Raw genomic sequence first — 25,491 nt, forward strand, 5'->3', positions numbered from 1 at the left:
CCATGTTGTATTTTATGTATTGCAAATAATTAAATTCCTATAAATAAAGAACTTCAGTTGTAGCCTTTTAGGTAATTCATGGCTACATGATAGTAATATTTTTTCCAGAGTATTTCTAGTGAGTGAAAGAGGTTACTTGTTTATTTTCTTTGTGTTGTTCATTTCTACTTCCTCCATTATTTAGAAACTTGTATTATAAAGTTTTCCCTTTCTTCATGTATTTTTATGCTACAAAAGGTCCTGCAGCTCCTTTGTATATTATAATGAATTTATCAGAGATATTTATGTTTGTATACTAATAGTAAAGTATTGGGGGTAAGCAAAAGTGTTAAAACTGAGATAAACCACTAATCACAAATTAATCTAAACTAAGTTTATTTATTTATTGAGAGTGCAAAGGCACTTACAAGTTGGGGAGTGGCAAAGAGAGAGAGAGGGAGAGAGAGAATCTCAAGCAGACTCCTTGCTGTCAGTGCAAAGCCCAACTTAGGGCTCAATCTCATAGCCCTGAGCTGAAATCAAGAGTTGGACACTTAACCAACTGAGCCACCCAAGCACCCTTAGAAACAGTTTTTTTAAATAAAACTTTAAAATATATTATTAACTGTAATGAAATGGGGAAATTTTTGATCATAGATTTTGCACAAAGACCTAGTGCTTTTTAACCAAGAATCATTCGATAAGTCAGGACATGTCTCTTAGAATTGCTGTTTGTTACGACCTCAAAACCTATCAAGTAAGCTAAATTAGGACATTGATTGACAATTATGGCCTTATTTTTTATGATAGATATTCTGTTTCTAAATTACTGTAAAAATAAGATAGCCATTAAAATTCTGCAAAATAACTACCAGATTTAATTTCTAACAGAGCATAGTTTCTATCAGTAATCCATCCAAAATAAGCTCAGTCTACATAACATCCTTCTGCAATTTCTTCTTTTTAGATCAAAGAAAGCAAAGAATTCAATTGATAAATCAACTGAGACTGACAATGGCTATGTATCCCTTGAAGGGAAAAAGACTGTTAAAAGCAGTGAAGAGGGAATACAAAGCCATGAACCTCAGTGTGAAACTGTTGGACCAGAAGAGGCAACATGGCACACAGGAACACTGAGGAACATCTCCAGCAAAGTAAGTGTGGTGTTTCAAATCGTTTGTTTGTGTGATTTTATATCAGCTGATGGAAAGTGACTTAGATATCGGAATCACCTCTTTTCTCCAGAGTTTATTCTGTAGGCTTTACAGACCACACTGATAAAGCTGAAAATAAAGTTACTTGATTAAATTTGATTGGCAGCATAACTTGGTACCTTCTGAATTGATTGATGGCTTCAATTTTTCCAAAATGTTACTGATGTTTGTTAAACCTTACCTTCTCTTTACTCATTTCTGTGTGCATAAGGGGATTTGTTTTAAGTGGAACATTTAAATTATTTTAGAAACTGAACTAGGAACGTGGCGTTCTATCCATGTTCGCCATAAAAAACAGAAATATTGCCTGTTTTTCCTTTCATTACCTTTAGTGTCAGCATATTTGTTTTGTTTTGTTTTTAATTTGAAAAAAAAATTCTTATCAAGGACATTTGTTAAGGATAGCAATTGTCTGTTTACTTTTCCAAAATAATAAAGAAATCCAACATTTATTGTAACAAAGCCTATTATAATATTACATATCTCTTTGTTTCTTTCAATTTTTTTTTTGTTAAACACTTGTTTTCTTTACAGAACTGTTATAGTAAAACAGTGTGGCCAAATTAAAAGATGTTTACTTCTATTACATATAGAAATGTGAGCATGAACATTTGTGTTGACTCTTCAGGTTTGAGTCAAGTATGTGTTACCACTTGACAATATGTGTATTATCAGTACCAGAAGCATATAGTAAATAGCATGTGATGTAGTGAAAGACTCTTCCCTTACTCTGATCTTAGCTTTGGAACCATTTAGCTCTCCGATAATGTGAGACTCACATCACGATCATCATTTAACAGATAAGTTTTTAGTCCTACCACTTTCAGACACATTTTCAGCTGTGTATTACCTACTAAAGTCATATGAGTTTATTGAAAATATCAAAACTAAAGCTCTGGAGTCTCTCAGTTTCAGAATTTCCAAACTCTGGATGTCTCTTACAAATTGATATGGACATAATGTTGTCTGTCTGTTGTGCGCTCACATACAAATGCCATTCACTTCGCCCTGCCTCATAAGCCATTATTAAGCCAATACTGGGCTTATAACTGATGGAATTTGGAGTTTGTAGAAATAGTATAATAAGTTCATCTTGGTTATCTTAGCTCCTTTTAAATAAACGGTCTCTGTTCTTTTATCCTATTTTATATATCTTAATTTTTGAAGCTATTTCTAATCCTTTTGTGAACACAAATGTTATAGAACAATATTTGACAAATAGCTGTTGAATTAGTCTTAAAATTGAAATAACAGTGTAACTGTTAAGTGTAACTTAAGTCACTAACTTAAGTCATTTTTAAAGAAAATCAAGTAATACTAATCAATCACTGAGGTTTTTAAAGATATGTGTGTGTATATATATATATATATATATATATAATTTAAAATTTTGCACTTTTAAAGCAACAGATTCAGTCATTAATTAGCAATAAGTCTCTTCCTGTACTCTCTTCTTAGGATACTCAAAGGACAATAACAAATGTTTCTGATGAAGTTTCCAGTGAGGAAGGTCCTGAAACAGGATACCCGTTACGCCGTCATGTGGACAGGACTTCTGAGAGCATTCTTCGGAACAGAAAATCACACCATTATAAGAAACATTACCCTAATGAGGTATATACTTTGTCCTTATAATTATTGACATAAATAATTCCCATCACTATGAATACCTTGTTATATGATCTCGATTTATAGAGTAGCAGTCATAGATTTATGTATTCCACATATGATAGATACCTACACATTTGTACTCATTTTGTGCATTTTCTCCGAAGTGTCTCATACATTCAGTTCATTGTTTGCTTTTAAAGACAGTCGTCCTAGGCAGAGAAAATCTGTGAACTCCTGTTAGTCTTTTTCACAGTATCAAAGGCTTTATAGCTTCTTGATTATAGTAGAGTTAACCATTCCAATGACTTTCATGTTACTATTTCTAGTTATTGAGTTTCTAGTATAAAATTCAATTCTTTTTTCTTCTTTGATTCTTTCTTTATTAATATTTAGTTTTCTCTAAACCCTTTTCCAACTTTATCACATCTCTTCAAACTATTTAAATAGAAAAAGAATTCAATTGTATTTTTAGTTTTTATTCTAAGGACAGAATATTTCATTATCTCACTTCAAGGCAGATGTCACTCATGTCACTTTTTAATAAACATTGCCTTCTCCTCTTTAAACTATATTAGAATTTTTTCTTGATGATTTAGGGCTATACTTTTGAAAAATCATATAGTATAGTGGAGTGTGAATACCTTGATTGTTTTAAGCTTAGAAGAGTTACTTGTTCTTTATACACTCTTCTCTGTGGTTGTAGCTCTATTTAATCCTGCTGGTGACTGTGGCTGTTTTTTCACTCAGTGGCTGCCATTAGGCAGACACCAGTGCCAGTGTGTCTGCTCATTGCCTGTTCACCCAGATCATCTGATACACTTTTGAAATTCAGTCTTACACTAGGTACAGTTAGAAGTCAGTCAGGACTAGAAGGGATTCAGGACCTCCTATAGAAGGAGGTTTCCACTCTCTCAGAGAATAAATTATTTGGCTTTAGAGGTACTTTTCTCACCCCGTAATCTTTTTTTTTAATATAAATAGTGTATTGTCAAGTTGGTTTCCAACACCACCCAGTGCTCATCCCAACAAATGCCCTCCTCCATGCCCATCACCCCCCCCCCACACCCATCAGTCCTCAGTTTGTTCTCAGCATTCAAGAGTCTCTCATGATTTGCCTCCCTCCCTCTCCCCCACTCTTCCCTCTCTGCCTGACTTATTTCACTCAGCATAACACCCTCAAGTTCCATCCATGTTGCTACACATGGCTCACCCCATAATCTTTGCTCTTCTTGATTTGCAGCTATATTTTGAATTATTGAGATTCTTGAAGGGCAGAACAATATTCTACTGGTCTTAACTTTTAAATAAATATGTTGCTTAAAATCTTCCAGATTTCAAGCTAAGTAAGGCTGATAAGTAGCAAATAGACATTGATTTTTTTTTTAATATTTTTATTTATTTCTAGGAGAGAGAGAGAGACAGCGTGAGCAGAGGAGGGTCAGAGAGAGAGGGAGACACAGACTCTGAAATAGGCTCCAGGCTCTGAGCTGGCAGTCAGCACAGAGCCCGACGCGGGGCTCGAATGCACAAACCGCGAGATCATGACCTAAGCGAAAGTCGGATGCTTAACCGACTAAGCCACCCAGGCGCCCCAGACATTGATTGTTTTAAATCTTATTTTAACGATGTAAAAGATTACCTGAAAATATAATCTTGTCTTCAGATTCTTTATGTGTAAAGCGAGGAGCTTTAGACTAGAACATATTTTAAAAACTGCATTTCATGAGCACCTGGGTGGCTCAGTCAATTGAGTGTCTGGCTTTGGCTCAAGTTGTGATCTCGTGGTTCATGAGTTTGAGCTCAGCATTGGACCCTCTGCTGTCAGCACAGAGCCTGCTTCATATCCTCTGTCTCTCTCTCTCTCTCTCTCTCTGCCCCTCCCCTGCTTGGGTGTGCACACTCTCTCTCTCAAAATTAAATAAGTGTTTTAAAAAAAATCTCTTTAAATGCTGCATTTCAGTTAATTTTGCCTTTAAGTCAAACCAACCTCAGAAGGTATTTTGAAAAAGCAAAACAGGGGTGCCTAGGTGGCTCAGTCAGTTAAATGTTCAATTTCAGCTCAAGTCATGATCTCACAGCTGGTGAGTTTGAGCCCTTCATCTGTCTCTGTGCTGACAGCTCAGAGCCTGGAGCCTGTGTCAGATTCTGTGTCTCTTGCTCTCTCTGCGCCTCCCCCATTTGTACTCTGTCTCTCTCTCTCTCTTAAAAGTAAACAAATATTAAAAAAATAAAGCAAAGCAAAACAAAACCTCTTTTGAATAAGCAAAATTGAGACAGATAGCCATAGTGTTGTAGTATTATTTTATGTCTTCATATATATATTATTCTGTTCTTTTCCAATTACTGGTGATATTTTTTCTTTAAGGGTGAGGCACAGAGAAGTCATTTTGGGAAGCACATTGTGCTTGGGTGGAATTGGTAGTCTTCACTATAAAATGATTGGTTAGGGATACAGCCATTTGTTATTAGCGTTTCGGATGTCAGTATCTATAGATATACTTTTTAGGGGATTTTAGTTTTTCAGGAAGAATAATCCAGTCTTCTGGTGGTATGGGAGTGGTAGACATTTTATTAGGCCACCATGGTGTTTGGCATCAAGGAGATTGGGAATGAGGTGGTGGTCTTGTCATTCAGTATGTAGACTTTCACTGAACCAACCTTCCTCCCACCCCCCCTCAACTCTCCCACCCCACTCCTACTCCAGTTTCTTGCCTTTTTCTACTATCTACTATGTATATCTGGCTGTCTTCTTCTAGTCTCCTGTTGGGAAGATGGAGTTTTTGATTATCTGGCATGGGGGGTGTCCTTTGGAATTGATAACTTCTTTAAAACATTTGCCCGGTTTCTTGCCGTATCCTGATTTCTTTAACTCTACAAATATCTTTCAGTTTTTATTCCCTATTGAAAATTAGCTTTCAATTTTTTTTATATAGTTTATTGTCAAGTTGGTTTCATTATAACACCCAGTGCTCATCCCAACAAGTGCCGTCCTCCATGCCCATCAACCCCCCTTTCCCTCTCCCCCACCCCTTCTTAGCCAGTTTGTTTGCAGCATTCAAGAGTCTCTCATGGTTTGCCTTCCTCCCTCTCCCCAACTATTTTTCCCCTTCTTCTCCTGCTTTGTCCTCCGTTAACTTCCTCCTAATCCACCTATATGTGCAAACATAAGATATTTGTCCTTCTCTGCCTGACTTATTTCGCTCAGCATAACACCCTCTAGTTCCATCCATGTTGCTACAAATGGCCAGATTTCATTCTTTCTCATTGCCATGTAGTATTCCATTGTATAAATATACTATATCTTCTTGATCCATTCATCAGTTCATGGACACTTTGGTTCTTTCCATGTTTTGGCTACTGTTGAGAGTGCTGCTATGTAATCATCAAGACAGTATGGAATTGGCACAAAAACAGACACACAGACCAATGGAATAGAATAGAGAACTCAGAATTGGACCCACTAATGTATGGCCAACTAATCTTTGACAAAGCAGGGAAGAGCATCCAGTGGAAAAAAGATAGCCTCTTTAACAGTTGGTGCTGGGAAACTTAGCTTTCAATTTTGATGGGAATCATAATGAAGAAACTGTGGGCTTGGACTCAAAATATTTAAGTTCTTTAACTTCACTGAGTCTTATTTTCTGCATTTGTACATTGGAGAGAGACAAGCCTCACTGGATTGTTAGGATTAAATAGGATTTGCACAATTGCCTGGCACAAAGCATTTATTTTATAAATTCTTATTCCTTTCAAATAAATATTTTTCTCCTCTTAATTTGATTATATGTTCAGTTTTAGCTATCTATCTAAAGATGTAAAATGAGCAGAGCAAACCAAATTAAATGAGCTATTAACTTGAGCTATGTTCTTCAATTCAGAAATTTCCAGTTTTTAGCCCTTATTCAGCAATTTGTAGTGAAATTAAAAGTGTCCATTAATCACCTAAATATTGCAGGTAAAATTCTGTTTGATACGTAAGCAGTTATAGGCCATAATTTTTAGATTTTACATTTGTAAAGTAGCCCACTTATTAATCAGTATTTGGCAAACTGCATCTATAAAGAATTAAAGATATTTTCTTATCCCTAAAATCACCCATTAGTTTCAGTTAAATAATCATCAGGCCTTTAATCCTGTTACTCATTTCTGTATCTGATTAGCAAATCTGCACCAGAAATTAATGATAGATAATTAGCTAACTTTATCAAAAATTGTAAATTAGCCATTACTGGTTTCTTAATACATTCTGTGCCTTGCTAGCTAATGAAAACAGTTATAATGAAAACTGCTTATGCTTCAAGTATTCTGGTTGGCATTAGTGAATCATACATGTTTGGAGTGCTTTTTATAAAACAAAGCAGTCCAACTTTTTCCTTTTTTTCTGTTTTCTTTTTTCCTTTTGATTTCTTTGCTTACTTTCCTGCTCAACTCTTTCAAAACATTTCCACTTCTCCTTCAAACATACAATTCTCCCACAAATCTCTAATCAGCACACTAAATATATTTTCATGGTCCTCCAATTCTAATACCAATAAATTAATTATCAATAACCTGTCTCATTCATTCAGTATACTTTGTTAACTTGTGGTAAGGGTGGCAAAAAAATGGTTTTTGTCTTTCATTGACTTACAGTATAATTGAGAGTTATGACTTATTTGAGAATACAAAGTTATGAATATTTAATAACACAGACAATATTATAGATGCTGAATAGGAATGTAAAATTTATTGTCATGAAAATAAATAATACCTCACTTCAGGAACAGAGGGATCTCTCTAAATAGAAGGCTTCAGAACTAATACTTGAGGAACCCCTGCTTTGTACCTGGTTTGTATTAAAAGCTACAGTGCTCATTTAATTTTCAGTGTCTCTTTAAGGTAGGTAGTTTTATTCGCCATTGGTAGAAGACTAAACTAAGGGTCAGAAACAAGGTAAGCCAGCTAGAAAGGGATAGAAATGGTGTTTCCCTGATGTTTGGTTGAGTAGGCTGTAAAGGAGAGTAGGATACGAGGTAGAAACATAATTAGAGGCTAGAGCGGCAAAGAACAAGCAGGTTTAGGGGCTAGAGGGTAGCCCCTTGTCACTGGAGGAGAAGTTTGTGGTTGGGACAAGTGGGGAACAAAGTCCAAAGAGTAGCACATTTGAAGACAGGCATGCTGGTGAGAGAATTTGAACTTTATCCAGGAGAGCAGTGGGAAGTCATGGAGAGACTTTGGTCAGAGGAGTGAAAAAAATAAAAAGCTGCACTTTTGGAAGATTAATGTGGAAAGTGAGGAAGGCCTTTCAGATAAGGGTCAGTCAAGGGCCTCTTTTTAGCAAAAAAGGTGTCGATGATAAACTCTGGTGATAGCATGAGAAGGAGAAAGGGATACACATGAAATATTTTAAGGTAAAATTGACAATCTTAGTGAAATAGGATACCTAAAAACAAATCTGAAAATTTCAGCATACTTATTTAACTCGTGCCTTTTAGTTTTTCACTTTCATACTCAAAAACATGAGTTGGCAGTTATCTTTTTGCTATAAGTTATTTACTAATTTTATATCAGTTTATTGAACTTCTACTTGGAAAACAAAAACAGTAGGTACATGAGATCCACTGTTGCTAAAAAAAAAAAAAATGAGAGTAAGAAAATACTCCTAATACTCAAAATATGTTAAACACATCAGTTAAAGTTGGTTCATATTCCCTGACTATACAGTCCATATGAACTCTGCTTGCCTGAATTTTGAACTTTGTATAAAAATTTAAGAGAAAACAGGCACAGCCTTTGCATGCAAAATAGCATAAGCTGAGATGTGAAATCAAATAGATTTTGATAATAAGAAAATTCTGTTACTCCTTAAAAACTAATATATATTTTTAATGTTTTGCTCTCTATTTCACTGTCATTTGACAGTGTATTTGTCATTGCAGCAAAAAGTAGCAATGCATGGTTCTGATAGAATCCTTTGATTTGGAAAGGGTACATAAATTGTATTAACGTCAAAGAATATCTTGATTTCAGGATGCCCCTAAATCGGGTACTAGTTGCAGCTCTCGCTGTTCAAGTTCCAGACAGGATTCTGAGAGTACAAGGCCAGAATCTGAAACAGAAGATGTATTATGGGAAGACTTGTTACACTGTGCAGAGTGCCGGTCATCTTGTACCAGTGAGACAGATATGGAAAATCCTCAAATTAATCCAAGTGTGAAAAAAGAATATAGAGACGACCCTTTTCATCAGGTTGGTTTACAGTGTTGGGTTATTTGGGGCTCTCAGTCCAGCCTTTTTGAATGTATGTACAAATTTTATAGAGGTAAAGAAAAAGTTTACCTTCAGTTAAAGTAATATTCCTGTGATTTTTTTTTTTTTTCTTTTTATGTGATTTGTGGTCTGGCTTCATTGGAACATAGAATCTCAGTATTTATGTTATGGTTGTGTCTCTGACCTTGCAGACTTATGTTCCTGAGAAGTTGTTGGTAAATGGAGTTTTGTAAGTCAAATTGTGTTTTAGATGCATTAGTTCTTATGTCCCTCAGCGTACTTCGTGGTCAGATCAGCACCCATGGCCTTAACTCCACCTATAAAGTTACAATTCACAAATCTATCTCGTGAATACCAGACTTATCTCTCCCAAGAGCCCATATAATGAGAGTCACATATGTAATTTTAAGTTTTCTGGTAGCCTCATTTAAAATGTTTAAAAAGGTAAAATTAATTTAAATATGCTTTATTTAGCCTAGCATATTCAAAATATTATTACTTCAACTTACAACCAATGTGAAAAATACTAATAAAATATTTTGCTGTTTTTATACTAAGTCTTCAGTATCCTTTGTGAGCACTTACAAGCATATCCCACTTGGACTAGCCACTTCAAGTGCTCAATAGTCACATGTGAGTAGGGTACCATATTGGACAGCACATGTCTATAGCATATCTTCTTTTGAATGCTCCACCAGTATCTCAGGTTTAACCAAACACCCCATCTTCCCTTATAAATCTGTTTTTCTTACGGCACTCAAAATCTTAGTGAATGACATCTCCATCCATCCACTCACCAGTCCAGAAACACAGTGGCCATGTAAAATCCTCACTCTTCCTCTTCTTTCTCTTATTTAATTTTTCAGCAAATCCTAAAACTAAAACCAACAACTAAAATCTTAGAAAATTAAAGGTAGAAGGGAACATTCTTAATCTGCCAAAGGGTGGCTATCAAAGAGCTATAGCGCTCAAAAACCTATAATGATGAGATTTTAGGAGTGTTTCTGTTAAAGGCTGAAACACTCAGAGACACCTATTTTCACTGCTTTTTCTATCAAAACGCCACCAGTTATATTTGTCTGTCTGGTTGAACTTAGAGTGATTTAAAGTCCACATTGAAAAGCAGAATATCAAGAATAACTAAAGCAGTTTTGAAGAACAACAGGGAGGCTTTCCCTACCAGGTATAAAAATTTACTTTAAAAGGACGTATAGTAATAAAGATAATACACTAGAGGCATATGCTATTGACTGAATGTTTATGCCCTCCCCCTCCCAGCTACCAGTTCTTGTGGTGAAACCTTATGCCTGATGTGATGGTATTTGGAGATTAGGGCCAACCTAATTTGGTGATTAGGTTGTACAGGTGGAGCCCTCATGAATATGTAGAGTGCCCTATGACAGAGACCCCAGAGAGCTCCTTTGCCCCTTCTACCATGTGCAGCCACAGCAAAAAGGGGGCTGTCTCTGAACCAGGAAGTGGGATCTCATCAGACACCAAAACTACCAGCACCTTGATCTTGGATTTCCAACCTCCAGAACTGTGAGAAATAGACTTCTATTGTTTCTAAGCCATCCTTCCATGGTATTTTATTATATCTGCCCAAGCAGACCAAGACAGTGTATAAACAAATAGATCAATGGGACAGAATAAAAAACCCTGAAGTGTAGTACATGCTTACATGGGTCTCTAACACATGACATAAGCAGCATTACAACCAGTGGGAAAAGGATGGACTCTTAGTGTATAGTTATAGGTCAAATGATTATTCATACACAAAATATATCCCAAATAGTTTCTAAATGTGAAGAAGCACAACCTTAAAATATTTACAAGAAAAGATAGAAAAATCTTTGTTACTTTTGGTAAGAGACAAATTTGTTAAAAAAAGAACACAAAAAAATCATATTCAAACTTCAAAACTGAGGCAATCAATAAATTCGAATATCCTAAAATTTAAAACTCTGGGCTACACAATAAGCCATAAACATTGTTAAAAGATGGGAAAATAGAATTAAGGGAATGTTTTGATCCCACCCCCTCCAAGATGTGAAATATTTGAGCACCTGTATACATAGGGGAAACCGAGGAGGGAAGGACTGAAGAGACACAGGAAGAAAAGTTGTTGAATGAGGTTTCTCAGGATTCTGGAGGGGAAGCATAATTAGGAAGTTTTGCCTTCGACAGGAAGGGGAACACATCTTCTGCTGATGTAGAAGGAGGAGTAAGTGCACAGTGAAAAAGTAAGAGAATGAGAAGGTTACTGCCTGATATAGTGCAGGAGGCCAGGAGGTCTGTTAACAGTAAGTGAGATGATAGCACTGGGAGCTTGTACCTGGTGGTGACGGCTTGTAGTTAATCATTTGTGGGAAATGAAGAGAGTTTTTGCGTGCTTGTATTAAAGCCAATGAACACATTAAGAGTCGTACTGCCATATTGTTGAGGGTCCAGCCAGAATCTGAGGCCATGAATCTGTGATTGCTCAGTCCACACAGTTATGTGACAGTGTCTGAAATGCAGTTGTGGTAATCAATAATAGCAAACATTTAAAAAGCATTCGCCAGATGCTAGCCACTCTGCGTAGTAATCTAGATGCATTATGTCATATAATTTTCACCACCTAAGACAATGGTTATATACGTGATTGTATATTTATTTTATAGATGAGAAAATTGAGGCTCAGAATTAAATAATGGACCCAAAGTCACACAGTATAGGTGCTCAATAAATAGTTGTTATTCAAGGAATAGGAGAGACCATGAAATAATGGATATGCTACAAGTCCAGACAATGTTAGATAGAGAAGGAAATGAAACCAAGAAGGGACTGATAGACTGGTGGATAGGTTTGTTGAGAAGTACTTTAGAATTGAAGGTTTGAGAGTCCTGGTAAGATGAGAAGGCAAGCAATTCAGTGTGTTGACAAGGCCCAGACTATGGCCAGGGAGTAGCTGAAGGTCCTTGGAATTTAAGAAGTGAAAAATAAGGAACAGTCCATGAGAACAGGATGTGGAATGTGTCACCTGGATGTTAATCTAAGTCACTAGGCAGAATGACTTGAAGTTTAGGAAAATGCCTGTATGCAATTTTCCCAGTGACACTGTAAGAAGCATAGAAACAGGGACCATGTGTTCTTTTGCTCATTGTATCACACAGTGCTTGGTACTCAGTAGGTGTTTAACAAATATTGAGTAAATGAATGAAAGGAAATACAGTGTTTTCAAAGCATTCCAAATTATTTTTAAAGAATGCTATACAGAATAAGTTGGCCCTAAATCTGTCACACTACTCTGTTCCTTTTTGGTAAGATTTTTAATATTCTACTCTGCATATTAATTATAGTATCACAGGCTTACATTGGTCTTGTTTGTGGACTAAAAACTTGATTTTACACACATTTCTTATTCTAAGGCTTCTAAAAATTAATTTTTAGAAAAATCTTCAGTTTTATAGTAGTCATGTAATGGAAATTAGCTCCCTTTAATTAAAAGCTACCAGTTTTTTTTTATTTGGACTAAGATCTGTATTAGGTTTGGAGGACCGTTTTCTGCCCACCATAAAAACTGAAAAATACCTCCTTACGAAGAAACAATGAGCATCTGAATCCTTGTGTTCTAGTCTAGATGTTACCAAATTTGTAGGGTTTTTTTGTTGTTGTTTGTTTTATTTTCTTTGGAGATAGTAACTGAAACATTTCTACAGCAGAAAACTTCTCTCCCCAGTCGTGGCTGAGTATATAATAAAGTATGAGACCATATTCAAGTGAAATTCATTTTGTAGTAGGTGAAGCCAGATTTTAATGGGTACCATTCCCACAGGTAGAAACTCCAGTAAAGCGGTTGTCATGGTGAATTTACTTGAAATAAAACATGGTACCGATTAATTGTTAATGTTTTCAGGCAGTTCTGAATGAACATGGAGCAAAGCAGTTTAGATTTTGAATGAGGATCTAGATTTTAGTTTGAAAAACATACCACGAAGAACCCATGTGATAAAATTATGAAATGGAATTAGTTACTCTGATGTTTTCCTTGAGTCTGTCAGGAAAAGCATTTCATGTAATGCTGCTCTTCAAACACTGTAGACAGCACATGTTGCAATAAGACTGTTGTTTCAGAAGATGTTTCACACATAGAGATGTAGGGTTGGGTTTTTGGTTGGTTTGTTTTTAGTTAACTCTTTTTAAATTCACCAGTTTCTAATTGCTCTCTTTTCTCCTATGCTTTGCTTTCTAGAAATAGGAGGATGATATCAATGCTAGTTAGAGTAACTGCAAAGGTAGCCGGGCAAAATGAGTACCTTTGGAGGGTGAACTTCCTGAATTCCTATTTCTGTCCTAGATGGACCTTCTTGATATGCCTTGCTTCATGTAATTAGGAAGGCTTTAAGTCACTGTTAACAGACTGAGAATTTAAAAACATTAGAAGCCTGTAAATCAGTGGTTAAAATCTTGCCTCTCAGGCTTTATACTCTGCATTCAGCTTTTTGCTCTTCTTCCTAGCTTTTTAATCCGTGTTGTTTCATAATTATTAAATTTCCATGGAAAGTTTGATACATATTTTGGTACAAATTACTTCTATCCTATCTGGAATATTTGGTGGAATATTTGTGGAATATTCGTTTGTGGAATTAAGTGGATAGTTAATAACTAGTGTCTTACAGTTTTGAAGGCTTTCTAATAGTGAAGTAGATGCTATGATGGTTAATGTATATTAAAATACTATATCTTTGGAAAAGATAAATTTTTAGAGAAAAGTTCTTCATAGTCAAATAAACTAAATGTAAAAGAGCTTTGCTAATAATATGGCTAGTGGCATTACTGTTTGCCTATAATTATTCATCAGTTTTTATTCTGTTTATAGTAAACCTGGTATATATATATATATATATATATATATATATATATATATATAGCTTTACATGCAGAAAATTAATGTTTAAGTCAGAATGATAATAACTTCCCATATCTGTTTTCTTACATATTATTAAATGACTATTTTATATCTTTAATCAAAACAAATCAACGCAATTTTATTCTCCCTGCAGGAAAATAATTCCTTAAGTTTTCAAAAACTTATCTTTACCATATTTTCATCACATTTCTGTCCTTCAGAGAATAACTATAACTATCGTAGATTCTTCTAATCATTGTTAGAAGTTATTTTAATGAAATGTGTTACAAAAATAAGTTAGTAATATGATAATGTAAATTCATCCCATTTTGGGTCTAATCTTTTAATGTTAACTTCTCATGAATATCTAATAAGGTAAAGATAAGTGTTGAATTTTGTTGCTGTCTTTAATCCCCAACTATCCTATTTTGAAGTTGTATTTATTTATTTAAAGATTTTATTTAAAAAAATTTTTTTAATGTGTTGTCTAGTTTTGAGAGAAGACAGAGTGTGAGCGGGGGAGGGGCAGAGAGAGAGGGAGATACAGAATCTGAAGGAGGCTCCAGGCTCTGAGCTGTCAGCACAGAGCTCGACGTGGGGCTTGACCCATGAACCATGAGATCATGACCTGAGCCGAAGTCAGACACTTAACTGAGCTACCCAGGCACCCCTAAAGAATTTATTTTTAAGTAATCTCTGCACCAAACGTAAGGCTCACACTCACAACTCTGATATCAAGAGGCACATCTTCTACTGACTGAGCCAGCCAGGCACCCCAAAGTTTTATTATTTTAATTATCTAAAACAAACTAAAAACCCCAAACTTAAGCATCTGATCTTTTGTATTAAGGCTTTCAAATTTTCTTTTCTTTTTCCCTTTTTCTATTTCCTGAAACATTGAGAGATGCTTTATTCTTGGGAGAGTACTTCTAGTTTCATGTGCCTCAGTTTCAATATATACTCTAAGGAACAAAAAAAAAGTTAATCCTTTGGGGAAATGCTAGATTAAAATATCAGAAAAGTAACTAAGTTAAATAATGAGGATCAGGGCATGAGGAAGAGTCTCCTCCAAGATGAGATTGTATCACTGTTTAGTCTTTCAGAAAGGTTTAAATCTGAGCTGTCATGTGCTTTTGTATTGATGACCATAAGTTGGAGAGTCAGTAACATGAACAATTTGATATCTGTTTGTCTTTGAACATTACTGTATTAGTAGCTATGTAGACAGATTGACAACTAAGTGCTTTTGCTAACACATTTTAGAGGATTTTTGAACAATAGCTTGCCTAATACCTATTATAGGAAGTTCTTAATTTACACATTTTTATAACTGTAATTGCTTATGCCATCTGTTCAGTGTATATGCTAATTAATGTTAAGATAGACTTTTAGTGTCATTGAAATTGGGTGTATGTAGATACCCATGTTCAGACATATATATGTTTTGTTTTATAAAATATGATAAATGCATTCACCAGTTTGGTTTTTAGTGTAGTTTACACACACACACACACACACACACACACACAACAAACACATTTTATTTATGAAATGTGATAAATGTATTCACCAATTTCTATTTATTTTTTATAGAGTCATTTGCCCTGGCTCCATAATTCCCACCCAGGATTAGAAAAAATAAGTGCTATTGTATGGGAAGGCAATGACTGCAAGAAAGCAGACATGTCTGTTCTTGAAATCAGTGGAATGATAATGAACAGAGTGAGTTTTTACATTTTATTCTTTTAGTTTAAGAATAAGAATACAGCGATTATTAGCATATTAAATAATTACTAAGATGTTATATTTACAATTTATCTCATTTCTTCAACCTGAAAAAAACAAAAGATTATTTGTATTTGGCCCTGTCTGTGGTTTATACAGTGATTTGTCACCAAACCTCTGTCATCCTTTGGTATTTTCATTCTCCTGACCAAGAACAGATGATGCAATCTAAAATTTCTTCTGTTATGTTATTCTTTCTTTTGGTTTTCATGAGTCAAATTGTGCTAGACATACACAAATGTTGATGACACAAGTATTTTCCTGTGAGTATCCCTCCTACTTCATTTATTTATTTAAAAAAATCAAAATAGAATATTGATACTTGCTTGCCCACTTAAGTATATAGAAGTAATGCAGCTAGAGGTAACAGTCTTGAGTAGTTTGAGGATGTACAGTACCAATACTGTGGGTCTTAATTTCAGTTTCTATTAAATTGTGTCTTTTATGAGACCATTACTACTTTTTAAATTTTATCTGATTCCTCTTGGACAGCTAGACATGATTTAGCTTGCATTCTTTTTTTTTTTTTAACTTTTTAAATGTTTATTTATTTTTGAAAGAGAGAGATAGTGCAAGTAGGGGAGAGGCAGAGAGAGAAGGAGACACAGAATCTGAAGTAGACTCCAGGCTCTAAACTGTCAGCACAGAGCCAGACACGGGGCTCAAATCATGAGCCATGAGATCATGGCCTGACCTGAAGTCAGATGCATAACTGACTGAGCCACCCAGGTGCCCCAATTTTACATGCACTTCTAAATTTCCATGCATTGTTCATTATGCAAGAACAATTATGTGCACTTTATAGAGGACAGAAATTAAAGTAACTGCTCTAGAATTGATCTCCATTCCATGACTTTCACATAAGGAATCTCTGGAGATGTGGATCTGGTTGGTGCTCCATACCTTAGCTGTCCGTGAACTAGCAGGTCATTTCCAGAGTATATAATATGATGATAAAAAATTAGCTAGATCCTTTCCAGTCCTACCAGTCTTATATTTCCCATTATTTCGTTTCCAGTTTCCTTTTTCATAATTCCCCTTTTTTCCCCTTTTTTACTTAATTTTTCCCCCTCTAACATACACTCTCTTCTAAAATGGTTTTAGAGTTTAAGGGGATACCCATTTGTATACTGAGCTCTTTGAAGGAAAACACAGATTGCAAATTTATCAAATAAGTGTACTTCTAGATTTTTCTTTTTGTGTACTGAGCTTAAGTGGATAGGAGATCTCCTCATTCTTTTTAATGTTGAAGTATCTATGAATATTTCTAACTTTTGAAATAGTGAGATCCATAGAATTTTTTTCCCAGATCTAGGTAAGACCAAGATAGTTCATCCTTTTGCATCCACTTAGTGAACTAGAAATCTGATAATGAACTGTTTTTAAAAACCGAAGACATAATGACTTAACAATCTACCTGTAATATACTCTCAAACTTTGTGTCAATTTAAATTTCATTATTCATGTATTAAAACTCATATTTTAATAAAATGATTTCATACTGCTGTAAGTAACATAATGCCTAATAGGAATTCATTTTACTGCAGATAAAATTTATGTATGGTTGAGGTGTTTTTCCTCTCTCTCTCTCTCTTTCTCTCTCAATATAGGTGAACAGCCATATACCAGGAATAGGATACCAGATTTTTGGAAATGCAATCTCTCTAATCCTGGGTTTAACTCCATTTGTTTTCCGACTCTCCCAAGCTACAGACTTGGAGCAACTCACAGCACATTCTGCTTCAGAACTTTATGTGATTGCATTTGGTTCTAATGAAGATGTCATAGTCCTTTCTATGGTTATAATAAGTTTTGTGGTTCGTGTGTCTCTTGTGTGGATTTTCTTTTTTTTGCTCTGTGTAGCAGAAAGAACCTATAAACAGGTGGGTATAATATAGAATTTTGAATAGAGAATATTTTATCCTTTTCATAATAGAGGATTCCTGAAGTATTTTAGTATTTCAGTAAATCATCTTGACCTGCTAATTATTCTCCTGTTTTGTTTTTGTAGTACTTAAGCAACTAAAATCCTAACAACCCATATTTTGTTGATTTTTGTTTTTCTATGGTAATCTACTTGAAAATTAACCCTTATCCTAATCTGTTTTCAGCGATTACTTTTTGCAAAACTGTTTGGACATTTAACATCGGCAAGGAGGGCTCGAAAATCTGAGGTTCCTCATTTCCGGTTGAAGAAAGTACAGAATATAAAAATGTGGCTATCTCTCCGGTCCTATCTTAAGGTAGAATGGTAGTGATAAAAGTACTCTTAACATGGTGCCTCCCTCTCAGAGTTTCATTCTTTTTTCAATATGTATATATATCTAAATGTATAGTCACCTGTGTACTCAGCATGCTCTTGTGTGGTCATACTTCGTGTTCTTTTCAATCCACATTCAGAAATCTAAAATCAATGTTTAGCTGGTTCTTTAGAGTAAAACACCTGAGGTCTAAAAGGCTTAAATACATTTTATGTAGATCTTTCAAGATCAGATTGTTCTAAGTTTATATTTTATTTACTTTCTTTTACTTTTTTAGTTTTTAAAATTTTAATCCTTAATTTTTTTTAATCAAGCATAGTTGACACACAGTATTACATTACTTTCAGGTGTACAACGAAGTCATTCACCTCTGTGTGCTATGCTAATGCTTTTCACCACGTGTAGCTACCATCTGTCACCTTACAGCACTAATACGATACAATTGATTATATTCCCCATCCTGTGCCTTTTATTCCTTATCCCGTGACTTATTCATTCCATAACTGGAAGCATGTACCTCCTACTCCCCTTCACCCATTTGGCCTATCTGCCCACTCCTTTCCCTCTGCCAGTCATCAGTTTGTTTTCTGTATTTATAGGTCTGATTCTGCTTTTTGTTTGTTTATTCATATGTTTTCTTTTTAGATTTGACATTTATCTTTTTTTCAAAACTCACCGACTTCTACTCATTCAGAAGCTTAAAGATTTTGTTCTCCCTAGAATGGTTATCAGAAACCAGCAGAGGGAGCCCGCTGCTTAAAAAAGAATTTAAAAAGCTAATCAGTGAGTATCCTCACTGAAGTGGCCTATTACTATTTTAAAATATTAGCTTGCAGTTCTAAGCCATTCTTTTCATGCTGTTCTTTTTCCTTAATCTTTTAAAATAACTTTCCTGATTATGGCTGTAAGATATAAAAACTCAAGAGGGAAATGGGAAACATCTGAATTAAGTTTAGGAGAGCACTTCTTCTGACGATTATTTCTTTGCTGCATTAAGACGCAGTGATTTTCATTATGCTTGGAGTAATCAGGTCTTAAATAAAGCTGACCAAAAGTTCAGAAACTCTCTGATACAACTCGATCTGTAATGCTTTTTATTTTGAAGTAACAGTGAAAGAAGTGGAAAAAAGTTTGCACTGTTTGTCTACCCTTCTATTTAAAAAATTCATTATTCTACTTCATTGATTTGTTAGTCTCCATGGGGAAATGCTAAAAATTGGCATGGATTATTTTTCTCACTGTGACTTTTCTGTTGTATGGAGGGACGAATATGATCTTTGTTACATGGCTTAATGAGAAGCCATCTGTAATTCCTCCTCATTATCAACCTGATATATATAAAGTAGATGTTGTATTCTTTTGTACATTGTTTTATTCAATAAACATGTATTTAATGTTAACCACTTAACATCCAGTACTGATGACATGCAAGTCCTTACGTTTAGGAGCTTAGAATTCAGCGAGGAAAATATGTAGCCCCAGACCTAGGAATTACCCTTGGTATTTACTTCCCTCTCTTGCGTTTCCAACATCTGGCTCCTCATCATTTCCCACTCTTTCTACTTCCAAAATATATCTTGGATCCATTTATTTCTTTGTTTCCATATCTGCAACCTTAATGAAACCTTCAATCATCTACTATTGGCTACTGTAGTTGCCTGTTAACTGGCCTCCCTGCATTCAAGTTTCTTCCTTCCTATACGTTCCTCAGTCTGCCACCAGAGATCTTTTTAAAATGTAGATTTCGTTATATGATTCTTAAAACTTTCTGGAGGTTCTCCATAGCTCTTAGATTAAAGGAAAAAATCTGAACAGAGCTTATCAATGCCCTTCGTGACCTAGCTTCTGAGGATATCCTATCTCCTTTGTCTCAGTTTGAAACACTTTCCTCTCTGCATTCCAGCCCTATCAGACTGCTTCAGTTCTGCGAATGCAATATTTTTTCCTGTTTTGTGCTCTTGCACTTGTCCTTCCTTCTGCCAGGAACACTGCCATGTGCTATCATAACTTAGCAGCCTACTCTGGTAAAAGTATCACATTATCAGGGAGATCTTCCCAGGCTGTCTTCCTAACTTGCATATGAGAGTTAGGAGTGTGGGCCTGGGAAGATCTCCTTAAGGAAGTGATACTTAAACCAAATTCCCTACCAGTTTTCTCCGAGCTTCCTTTACCATTCCTTTATAGCACTTGTTACAACTAATCACAAATATCAATGGCTATAAGCTTGATGTTTTGACTTCCTGCTAGTTCCTGTGAAGGTAGCGACTGTGTGTGTTTTGTTCTCTGCTGTTTTGTTCTCTGACTGATCTCTTGTGTTTCCAGTGCCCAGCACAGTGCCTCATTCTGAGCAGGTGCTCAAGAAATGTCTGTTGAATAAATGATTAGTGTTTGACAGAATATTTGGAATGAAATGAAAAACATGGAAGTTATGCCAAGAATTGTATGCTATATATTCACCATGTTTACTGTATTGCAAATCCTCAGGAAATAGTAACACTTAGTGATTAAAATTCATCCAACAAATTAGGTATATTTTCAACATTGTAAGCTATGATCAACCTGCAGGGATGGATCAGCACTTTAATTGAAAACACGGAATTAGCTGCAAGTTAATAAATATATTTAAAGTGCTTTTCCTTTTTTTCCCCAGCGTCGAGGTCCTCAGCGATCAGTCGATGTAATAGTTTCATCTGCTTTCTTGTTGACTATATCAGTTGTATTTATCTGTTGTGCCCAGGTGAGTTGACTTGTTCTTTATAGAAATTAGATAATCACATAAGCTCCAGAGGCTTTCTAATAATAAACAACCAAAGTAATAATATTATAAGGAAGCCTAGTTACACAAGTTTTAAAATTGACCTTTTGCAATCTTTTTTCAGTAGAATAAATAAATGTGTCTTATTCATCACTGTGTCATGAGTAGTGGCTAGCATAATCTCAGATGTCTGTTGATTAAATATATAGTGCTTAGTTTTTATCTGCCACTTACCTGGTTATCTTTATTTCCCAAAACGAACTTATGAGTGACCAGAATTGCAAAATTGTTTCAGACTGTTTTTCACAATCTCTGCTTTATTCACACTTAGTATTCTTTCCATTTTATCTCTGACATGACTGCCTCAGGCTCTGAGAAAGAACTCTAATTGTCCAAGATTAGTCAGGAAGCACAGAAGTATCTCAGGATATTCTGTGTTATAAAATTAAACTTGCATTTCAAGTACTCTGACATAGTAGATTACCTGAAGATTCTTCTGCTTTAAAACAGGATACACTGGGTGTTAGATGGAAACCAACTTGACAATAAACTATTTGTAAAAAAATAAAAAAATAAAAAATAAAACACAATACACTGCAGAGGGTGGGTAAAAACTTGGCTTTTTAATATTCATATGTAAGCTCCTCTATATGCATATGACATGCATATTTGAGTTTATAAGACAGTAAGGGGCCAAAAATGAAGATAAAACTCAAAAACAGAGCAGTTAAGTTTATGTGTTACTGCTGCACGAGCGCTAGGATGAGGAGGTGAGGTACACTGTCCATCTTCGTGTCCTAGAGACTTGAGATTTTATGCCCACAAAGGACGGAAGATGAGGCCTCAGCCTGCGTACATCGTTATCCATGCTACCCCTTAAAGCCAGACGCCTTACAGGACTAAAGTCTCAGTGAAAAGGCAGAATAAGAAAAACAGCCTGCCACCACCGTAGAAGGACAGTAAAAAAGCTCATCTAACTGCCTGGACTCTGACAGAGGGGATAAGTCTCTCTCTAAGAATACGTAACTGTAAGTCTGCCCTTATTAGAGGTTCAGGGTTTAAAATGTACATTATAGATCTTGTCCTGTAATCTCTGTGTCAGTATAAAGTTAATATAAAAAACGGTCCTGGGATATTTGGCAGAAGCAATGCCAAGCTAGTCCTTGGGGGGTTGTGACTTGAGCATAGGCCTCAGGATGTCCACAGATGAAGCCCCTCGAGTTTCAAAACAATGAAGAAACCAACAGACGGAGAAAAAGAACAGACAGATTCGAAAAAGAACTGCCAGCACTTCAGAGAAATGAAAAATACAGTTATTGACATTAACAACACAATAAACAATAAATAGCGGATTGAAGACAACTAAAAATAGTGAGTGGGAGATGGAAGAAGTTACCCAAAATATAGGACTGAGATAAAGAGATGGAAATATGAAAAGGAGATTGAAACAGATGGTAGAGCCAACATATGACCATAGGATTTGCAGATGGAAAGGAGAAAGAGTAATATTTGGAGAGAGAATGGCTAACAGTTTTTCTCTATTGCTAAGACCTTAATTTCAGATTTAGGAAGAACAAGAAGAATAAGAAGGAGCCGTAAATATAAATCCACACTTAGACACATTGTGGAAGAACTACAAACACCAAAACAAAGAGAAAAATCTTAAAAGCAACCAAGAGGAAAAGACTGATTTCTTTACTTACGATTCTTTATTGCATGTTAGCCTTTTCTTCCAGGTTTAATTTCCATGTTCCTGAAGTACATCCTGGAGTAGTTCTGTCTCTTATAAACATAAAACCTCTCTATCACTATCAACACAAGGTACATGAAACATAGTAACATTGAAAGGTTTCAAATGTAACAGGATAGAAAAAGATGCTATAGGCAAATACTAGCGGCAAGAAAGCTGGTGAGTGCATATTAATATCAGGTGAAATGACTGTAATCTAAGTATAATAGGGGAGAAAGTGGTGTGACAGAAATTAAAAGAATAATTCATCAAGTTCTAATAATTCTCAACTCGTATGCATGTACTCATATAACTTTGGAATATATGTAACGATAGCCAAAATCAATAGCACTAAAGTAAATTATTTTTAAAAACCTCATTGGAAGGTCTCAACACGTTTGTTTCAGTAATTAAACAGACCCCCCCAAAAAATAAATACAATGAAGATATATACCTAAACAAGATAGTTTAAATTCTGTTCTAAAATTAGAGAATACATATTCTTTTCGGGCACAAGAACAGTTTATAAAACCTTCCCATGTTCTTAGACACAAAGTAATTCTCAGCTGAGACAGTGCAGACCACTTGATCTAACTGTAATGCAGTTACAGTAGAAAACAATGACAGCAGCAGCAAAAAATAACTCCTTTGGAAATTGTAAAGCATGTATATAATATTTAAAAAGCACAGTCTATTAAACTGTATGCTACTGACATAGTTGAGAAATTGTTTAAAGAATGCTAGTATAAGTTACTTTATATCATTAATGATGAAAGCTTAGGTGGACAGTTTAGCACAAATGCATAATTTACTAAAACTGACTCAAAAATTGAAAGCCAGAGGAAACCTATAACGATAAAGTAGTATTGATTCAATAAGTTTAAAAATTTGCCACCAACAAAGCCCTCTAGACTACCATGTGGTTTTACAGTTGATTTTTGCCAATTATTCAAATAAACAGTAATTCTGATCTTACACAAAACACCTAGAGAATAGAAAAAAAAAAAGGACTATTCTCCAACTCATTCTCTTGATACCAATTGACCGGAGAGACAGTATAAAAATAGAAAACTGTAAACTAATTTTTCTTATTACTTCAGTGCAAAATACTAGGAAGATGAAGCCAGCAACTTAATAACAATAAATAAGCCATGACCAATATAGTTTATCCCTGGAATGCAAAGATTTTCAACTTAGAAAAATCCAGGAATCTGGTTTGAGCTCCTGTAGTTGATTGAAAGAGGAGAAAACATGATCATCTCCACAGATGGAGAAAACAAATTGGTGAATTTCAGTGGAGATTCATAATACAATGACTGGAAAGTACTGTTCTTAAAGTAGATCTTGAAAAAATTAAAGCAGACATTGTACATATGATATTGATTACCTTAGGGGCATTTACTTTAAAATTAGGAATAGGACAGTTACCCTCTCTACCTTCTAGTCATGGGGTTTGATTACATTATATTTTTGATGTATTTGAAATACTTCATTATAAATGTGGAATGTTTTTAAAATGTAATACTATATTCATGATCAATTTGTATGAAATCAAATGTTATTTCTTTTTAAAAAGAAATTGTTTGAATCACCTTGCTGCTTCATGTTGCCTTTCTTATACACTTTTAGTTGCTTCATGTGCATGAGATCTTCCTTGATTGTCACTACAATTGGGAACTAGTAATCTGGTGCATCTCGTTAACACTTTTTCTCCTAAGATTTGTTACCCTTGGATCAGAGACAAGTAAAAAATATAGCAATACCTCAATATTACTTACTGAACAGGTGAGAATGCATGTTTATTATGTTATAAGTTAATGCCAATAATATACACATTAAACTAAAAATCTTTACATTTACTTCAAACAATACTTGAAATTTGATAGGACATGAGCCTTTCTTCAGTGTTCTTGCCTTGATGCAGTTTTCAAATCTAATCTATTGTTTTTCTCATTTCACTTTTATTTGGCAAAAAGGAAGCACTGTTTATAGAAATGATGAATTTTAAAGCATTAGTGGGATACGTTTGCTTGGCAGTCTAGCAGAGCCATATTTAAAGAAGTATGAATTTGTATTCAGTAGGAAGGATAAGGCATAATTTTTTTTATTTTGTATGAATTGGTTTAATATTTTCCTCACCATTCCATAGGAATTACTCAAAGAAACTTACTGCCAGTGAAAACGTTTTGAGTAGTTTTGTCAGGGAGAGTGTGGTTTTTAAAAATCGGTAACCCTGTCACATGGGTTCAATTAAAGGGAAAGGGGAGAGCAGCAAACAAACCACTTGACCTACTTTAGTTATTACTTATTCTTTAGTTTGTTTTGGCCCTAGTACTAAAGTGTTTCACCTGTTAAATAATGAAATTGAGTTTTCCTTTCTTGTGTCAGCTTTCATTAAATTTGAAGAGTTTAAAATTTTACTACAAAATGTTTATTGTAAGAAACTTGAAATATACAGTAAAGTATGAAGGAGAATATTAATGTCATCTATAACCTCAATACCCAGAGAAACACAATGAATATTTTAGTGGCTATCTTTCAGTTCCTTTTAAAAATGAGTATTTGTTGTAATTTTAAGTATTTTTTAACTACTCATTCCTTTTTTTTAAATAAAAGATAAACCTCTACTTGAAAATGGAGAAGAAACCTAACAAAAAAGAGGAATTGACACTAGTGAATAATGTTTTAAAGCTGGCTACTAAACTGCTAAAGGTAAAAGTAAAATTGAAAATGTTAATATAATGTAGAATATGCTGTTCTGACATTTTATCTTAGTCTTTTGTTTGCAGATCCTATCTTATGTTTGGTTTTTATGATTATCCAAATTGTTTCCAAATTATATTTGAACACATTCATGTCATGTACATTTACTTCTTGTAAAACTAATAAAAGTAATCCAAATCATACCATTTTGAAATTTTAATAACTTTTGAAAATTTAAGATTTTAATGTTTAAAGTATTGTAGAGGTTGGTATCTTTGGAAATTTTGCCTCCTAGTACTTAAAATAGATTTCAA

General features: G+C 34.7%; 1 protein-coding gene across 3 annotated transcripts in view; it reads left to right on the top strand.

Annotated features, from left to right (window-relative positions):
* The window catches only part of PHTF2 (putative homeodomain transcription factor 2), a 128,615-nt gene that overhangs the window by 97,620 nt on the left and 5,504 nt on the right, over nt 1-25,491 (top strand). Inside the window, exons 8-16 of one of the 3 annotated variants that reach the window (XM_039239119.1) lie at nt 947-1,133; nt 2,652-2,807; nt 8,814-9,032; nt 15,538-15,666; nt 17,340-17,612; nt 17,841-17,972; nt 20,641-20,727; nt 24,104-24,259; nt 25,091-25,186. In XM_039239119.1, coding sequence (XP_039095050.1) covers nt 947-1,133; nt 2,652-2,807; nt 8,814-9,032; nt 15,538-15,666; nt 17,340-17,612; nt 17,841-17,972; nt 20,641-20,727; nt 24,104-24,259; nt 25,091-25,186 — 1,435 coding nt within the window. Of the gene's footprint in view, nt 1-946; nt 1,134-2,651; nt 2,808-8,813; nt 9,033-15,537; nt 15,667-15,828; nt 15,873-17,339; nt 17,613-17,840; nt 17,973-20,640; nt 20,728-24,103; nt 24,260-25,090; nt 25,187-25,491 lie in introns of those variants that run through there. The other 2 variants (XM_039239120.1, XM_039239121.1) reach the window with 2 other exon arrangements.

Source organism: Hyaena hyaena, unplaced genomic scaffold (assembly GCF_003009895.1).
Source record: "Hyaena hyaena isolate Hyena2069 unplaced genomic scaffold, ASM300989v1 scaffold_152, whole genome shotgun sequence".
NCBI lineage: Eukaryota > Metazoa > Chordata > Mammalia > Carnivora > Hyaenidae > Hyaena > Hyaena hyaena.